The 6,759-nt window shown below is 42.8% G+C and overlaps 1 protein-coding gene across 2 annotated transcripts in view; it reads left to right on the top strand.

Moving 5' to 3' along the window:
• The first annotated feature begins 1,385 nt into the window (after positions 1–1,385).
• The window catches only part of Stard13 (StAR related lipid transfer domain containing 13), a 161,054-nt gene continuing 155,680 nt past the window's right edge, over positions 1,386–6,759 (top strand). Inside the window, exon 1 of one of the 2 annotated variants that reach the window (XM_028779737.1) lies at positions 1,386–1,660. In XM_028779737.1, coding sequence (XP_028635570.1) covers positions 1,492–1,660 — 169 coding nt within the window. In that variant the 5' untranslated portion in view covers positions 1,386–1,491. The remainder of the gene's footprint in view (positions 1,661–6,759) is intronic. The other variant, XM_028779736.1, reaches the window with a different exon arrangement.

The raw sequence follows: 6,759 nt of genomic DNA, 5'->3' as shown, positions 1-6,759 counted from the left end.
TGTGTGTATGTGTGTGTGTATGTGTGTGTATGTGTGTGTGTATGTGTGAGTATGTTTGTGTGTATGTGTGTGTGTATGTGTGTGTGTATGTGTGTGTGTTTGTGCTTCTGAATCCAAAGAACTCTCTATTTATTAAGCTCTAGGCTTAGAATTCAGTAAGTTTTCTACTTGTTGTTGTTGTTTGCATCAGACATTTCTAAAGAGGAAAAAACTGGAGAAGAGAAATTCTGATTGCTCGCATATGTGTCCTCAGCTATGGTTAAACTGACTAGCAGTTTCTTCCCCCACACACTTTGGCTCTCCCCTGCATACATGTGGATACAGAACTCTCCTGCAGAGAGAACTCTCCAGCTTCTCCTGTCGGAACACCTAGACTCTGTTTCTGTTATTGTTTGGTTTGGGAATTTTGGTTCTGTTTTTTAAAACATCTGGCTCTGGCTTGCTACCACCACTCCAGTCAGAAATAATGTTCCACTAGCGGTATGTTAGCCTTCTCTCTCGTCTTCTTTTTAAACTGAGACCGATTCACATATGACTACTTACTAAAACCTTTATAAGCACGTACTATAAGTTTCCACTCTATCCCTGTGGACCAGCAGCTTATCCAGGGTCTTTGCAAGGACACCTGCATCCTGTGTAGTGATTCTTGGCAGCGGCTTCAATATGACTAGTACTTTGCAGTCGTTTCGTGGTGATCAAAAACTGGGGGAAGTAGACAAATTAAAGGAGCATGGCTGGATGGTCAGGCTGTCTCATTAGGTCTTTTTGTAAGAGTATCTTTACTGATGCCCCCCCACTGCGTGGTGGTCCAGCGAGTCTTTATTTACTTCTAGTGCCAACATATGCTCCAAATGTTTGTTTTTCTTTGGAAACGTTTTATTTGATTAATTCTGTTGTAATGAAGGCTAGCATTTTATACCCAGCGACCGTACTTACTTCAAGTGGTGTATTTCAAATACACAGCTGCAGGTAACACCGTTATCTTTTTTTTTTTTTTTTAATTAAACCTAGTTGCTGCTGACTTTAGGAAAGTCGAAACTCTTTCTTTTTGAGGACTTTCATGACCTCAAAAAGTTCCTATGCCAGGGCTTGTTCGTCCCCTCCTATCTTCTCTGTGCCCTCTCCTCTCTCAGCTCTGGGGTCGGAGGGGGGGGTGGGGGGTGGGGGTTGGTCAGATCCAGGTGCCTCCAATTCACTATTAGCTTTAAGAGCAGCGTGAAGGATCTCCTCTACTGTTGGCACAACCTCGCCGTCTGCTTGGAGCGCACGGAACACGCCCAGTACTTTCTCCTTGTCCTGTGATTGGCTCCCGAGGTCACATGAGAGCCCCGGAGGGTTGGAATTCTGACTTGTGGCTTTTGGCACTCCTTTTTCTTTTTAAAAATCGCTGGATCTGTGGCTCTCTCCTGGGGCTCGGTGCCTTTGACCGAGGCTGGAGGCAGCTGCGAACAGCCACCGGCAGCCGAGGTGGCAAGTGGAAACTCTGCCGAGATGTTCAGCCAGGTGCCCAGGACCCCGGCTGCAGGCTGCTACTATCTAAATCCCTTGACACCTGAGAGCCAGGAGATGTACTTGCGATTTGATCAGACTGCCAGACGCTCTCCCTACAGGATGAGCCGGATCCTAGCACGCCATCACCTAGTGACTAAAATTCAGCAAGGTAAGTTGCGGGCACTGCCAAGGTGCCGCTTATTTCTGTCGGCTCTGTCTTGTGCTGCTTATAAAGTTATTGTTTGCGCTGTACACTGCACGGATTCGTATGCCACGCTGCGTGGAATTCTTTCAAATAACTTTAGACTAAGGTTCTAAGCTGTCTGTCACAGCACTGAGCCTCATAACTCACGAAAATATTTCCAGTAGGACGTGAATCATGAATTCCTAATCCTCCATGTGTCAACAGAGCAAATGAGAAAGGTTTACTCAGTGTGTGTCTTGGGAAGTTTTTCTGCAGGTAAACTCATACTCTGGTCACATTTAAAAGTGGACACTTGTTTGTTTAATTAGGGAGAGAGCAGAGAGCTGGCGACTAATGCCCTGAGTTTATAGTACATCTTCATTGAAGGGAAACGGTGAGAATCTAAGTTTAAGGCCATTGGACTGACAACTTGAATTACATTCTCTTCCTGTCTGTGTGCTTGTGTGGATAGTCACCACTGATTTGTTGATACTGTTTTCTTGCTAAAGGATAAATGTGACTCTTCACCTCAAAACAGAGCCTATGACTAAACACACTTAGGAGACTGTTTTCCTAAGGCAAGTTGACAGTACTGGTTATAGGCTGCTAAGTGATCCTTTTCTATTCTCAAGGGAAAAAAATTAAAAACTCGTGTACCCCAAACATTAATAAAACTCATGGGTTTTCTGTTTTGTTTTATTTTTTTAAGGCTTAAAACTTAAACCATGCCCTGTATGGTATAAATCCAAAGAATGTGAAGGCAGCCACTGAACTGGTAACCATTTAAAAAACAGACACATCTGTCCACAGTCAGGAAATAGTCACCTAGCTCCTAACTACAAACCTAACTAAACCATTACATTGGCCCCACCGGGAATTTCAAGAGCTATTATGAAAATACAGTTCCCAGTTAGATAAATGAATTTGAGATTATATTGAATTTTAGAGGGGAAGTTCAAAGTCTGCAATCTTAAAAGATCTCACTGTAATGTCTCCAAAAGGAACAATACATATTCTAGTGGCAGCATTTACTGAGATTGTTTCCTTGGAAATGGGCATTTGTTTGGGAAGGTTCAGGAACTGGCTATGTGTGAAGGATACTGGCGCTGCATACCAGTGTGATTGCAGGAAGGATATTAAGTCACTCCATGAACTCTGTGTGCAAGTCTCACATGAAGAGAAACAAAAGTATTCCCTGCGGCTCGATTTAAAAATACATTCAGTTGAGAATAAGAACCAGCTCCGTCTTCTATTTTAGAAATTCTTACTGTGTGGGGGTGTATCGGGTATTAGGTATATGATCCTATGGACCTTGGGACTTTCCTATCTTCTTTGTATATACTGTCAGTCATTAGCGTGTTGTTTTGGGATAATGGTTGTTTTTGGTGAATTCCCATTGAAAGTGGATCATTCTAATATTCGGACACTGTATCGCTGTGTTTTATTTTTTCATATTTAGAAAATGCGAGGAGTCTCCTTGTTTTTTTAATGGGGTAATGGGATGGTTGGAGCCAGTGGATTCCGAAAAGTTAAAAGCTACAGGTAGGAAACAGGAAAGAATTTCCTACCCTCTGGTGTTTCAGGACTCATGACGGGTTAATATCGTACAGTGTTTAGTGAGCAGGTACAAAGTGATTTTATTGGATTTACTTCATTGATAGATTGATAGACAGGATATTAGTGGAGCATTTGCAACATATCAGGCTGTGAGAATTATAATTTATCTTTCTCTCAAGAAAAGTGCTTATAGCTAGGTGCCATTTTAGATCCATTGTAAAGATAAGAAAACAGAGGCACATGGCATTCGGAGCCCTCTAGGAGAGCTGGCATTTGAACACAAATCCTGAGACTCATGCTCTTCACTACACTGTACTGTGTTTTGGGTTTTATAATGAATGCTAGATAAAATGCTGGCCCTCTAGTGGGCTTGGGGTTCTATAATATACCAAAGACCATGTAAGTATGGACAGCAAGCACTCCATTAGGATCCCAGCTGGCTCCTCCTCCTCTTCTGATTTCCAATTTGGTTTTATTTCTATAGTGGGAGCAACGTACAATGAGTTTTGGTATGTTTGAATGGTTAGTAGCCAGTAGTACAGGATACCTAGTTAGGTTACTGACAACCTTTAATCATTCAATTAAAGCAGAGTGCATATACAGTTAATGTAAGTATTATATTTGTATATCAGTGTCTTAAAATGACAGCCCCAGCAGTAAAACCATGGCTAGGATTTCTCGTGGCTGGTAGGAAGAGTACAGAGGAAAATAAGTTGTTCTCTGATGACTTCATTCTAGTGAGCTAATCATTGAGTGGCATGGCCATGACTCAACGGCAGATACACTCACGGGGAGGGAAAACAAGGGAGAGAAATAATGAAACCTTTGATGATGCTTAGGATTCAAACTGGTACCCAAACCCGAGATGCATCCAAGCTTGCTTGTCTCACCGCATACCCCAAAACATGGACACATTGTTTCTCTAGCCTCTTACACAACCACTCTGTAGTTAATTCCATTTAAAAAGAGAGAGATTTAAAACAGAGAGCCATAGAGCAGGGTGAGAACCAGCTAGAAGTCACACTGCTCCCATCCCTGCCCTTTCCAACCTGTCCTTACTGGAATTAATTGGGAAGACATAGAAAGGAAATGATATTGGTCCTCAGTAGGACATCACTACATATTCCCCTCACCAGGAGGCACTGCACAGGGAGAGGACGTGGGTGTGAGGTGTGAGGGTATAGTGAGGCCAATGCAAGACAGAAGTGGATTTGTTTTCTAAGTTTTACTAAGGTAAAATATATACAACTTAAACCAACCATAAGCAGCCATTTTTAAGTTTATTTGAGTGGTCACTGTTACAGTGTCTGCCACCATTGCTGTAGTCCATCTCCACAGCCTTTATGTCTTACTGAAACTGAGACCCTGACTAACTAACTACACACCTTGCATACGTAGGCTCACACAGTAGCTGTCTTTTGCGAGCAGATGATTTCATTTAAGCCAGTGTCCTTTAGGTCCATCTGAATTACCGTATTTTCCTGAGATTTGTTTCCATTTGAATGGTGGATAGAATTCCATTGTGCGTCTATACCATAGTGCCTCGTTAAAATGTAGCTGTTATAATCTGCATGCTGGAGAAGAACTGGACTTCCAGTGTTGCTATCTTAGGATGTCAAAACACTGTGTTTTCACATAACATGCGCACACTATTTGAAAAAGCCAAAATCAAAACAGACCTATAAATATGATTGTTTTTGGGGGAAAATCATGTTTTTTTTTTTAATTTTCAAAATCCATCCTGAGATGGCCCAGATTTCAGTTAACTATACCAACAAGAGAAAACAGAGTCAGGGATCCAGGCTCCACTTCAGTACTCTCTCATACTCTATGGTGGCAGTTTCTAGAACATCACTGGGGCTACACTTCTGGATGAGCAATATGACAGACTATGATCACATACATGATTTTCCTTGTCCTATTTTAGAATTCTCTATAATCGTGTCAGTAATTCTTTGTATAGAACACAGAAAGACTTAAACACAACTTGAGAAAAACCCATAAAAGAGCCACAGCGTCTCTGCCATGTGGAGTTGAACAGCAGCTTCTAATTTTTCTGAAGAAAACGGTAAAACAAATTCAGGTTTTTGTTCTGCCCTTGCTACTAACTGCTCTGATGATTTTGGGGAAGACACAATTTCTCTAGAACGTTTTTTCGTACAATAAGGGTTTGAATTAAGCTCTCTGTAAAAGTCCCTTCATAGCTGGGCAGTGGTGGTGCATGCCTTTAATCCCAGCACTTGGGAGGCAGAGGCAGGCAGATTTCTGAGTTTGGGGCCAGCCTGATCTACAGAGTGAGTTCCAGGACAGCCAGGGCTACACAGAGAAACACTGTCAAAAAAAAAAATCCCTTCATGTCTGAAGTTGGCAAATCCTGTGTTCGAGAGTATCTCTTGAGAGAAGGAGGGTTCTCCCTGCCACTGTCCTTATAGAACCTACCTGTGTGTGTCTGATCTGAGTGCTTTTGTTATTCATGTCATAAGACCTCCTGAGGATGTGTAGTCTGTGGTCTATTTAAATGGTATAATTACTATAATTATAGAGAAACTTTCTTTCTCAGGGCTCCTGGCCTTAATGTGAAGTTGTTGTCATATGCAGCCCATCACAGGGGTATGGTGCGTAGGCTGTGTCTGTGTGTACCCTTGTGCTTACTATGAGATTTCTTTGCTTGGTAAAAACTAGAGAATTCAGAAAAAGCTCACTGCTAGGGAAAGTAGTGGAAGCTGGGCTTTCGCTTCTCCTTGACATTTAATCTAAGATAATCTTTAAACAGACCCAGCAGCTGAGTTTAACTTAACTAAATCGGAGTGTGCTTCTGTTTCCAGCTAATTCAAGTGGGGGTGAGTAGCATATTTTCTGTCCCTCATTACTGTGTCAAATGGCATCTTGGGAATTTGCCCAACCTAAGTGGTGAGCATTGCCCGTCCCTGGTGAGAGAGGACCCTCACCCCCACCAACTGGGTAGTGTCAGCCTAAATTAAATGGTCATTTGTTCCTCTGAAATGTTTGGTCCTTTCTTACCCAACTGCGTTCTGAGTAAGAGGGTAACTGTGACGGCAAGAACAAAGGGAGCCCAGAGAGCGGGGAATGTACCACTGCCTTGCCCATCCCTGTTGCTCAAGCTCCTCGAAGAAGAGTGTAGCAATTGGCATAAGTCACATTTGCTAAATCAGAGCCGGCTTCTCTTCAGTGCGGGCGACTGGAGGGCCTGATCAGAAAGGGTACTATTTAACCAAAGTTACAGGCGAACAGGTTAGTAGCTCAAGAGGTTTAAATGGATAATGCTGAAAACCTTACTACATAGTAAAAACAAGGGACAACAAGTATACCCCGGAAAGAAGCTAGGGAAAGAGCCATGTATGTGAGCATAGAGAGCCACGCATGTGAGCATAGAGGGCCATGCATGTGAGCATAGAGAGCCCCTCATGTGAGCATAGAGGGCCATGCCTGTGAGCATAGAGGGCCACATGTGTGAGCATAGAGGGCCACGCATGTGAGCATAGAGGGCCACACATGTGAGCATAGAG

Source organism: Grammomys surdaster, unplaced genomic scaffold (genome assembly GCF_004785775.1).
Source record: "Grammomys surdaster isolate TR1022 unplaced genomic scaffold, NIH_TR_1.0 362, whole genome shotgun sequence".
Taxonomy (NCBI): domain Eukaryota; kingdom Metazoa; phylum Chordata; class Mammalia; order Rodentia; family Muridae; genus Grammomys; species Grammomys surdaster.
This window is presented reverse-complemented; position numbering and strand designations above follow the sequence as displayed.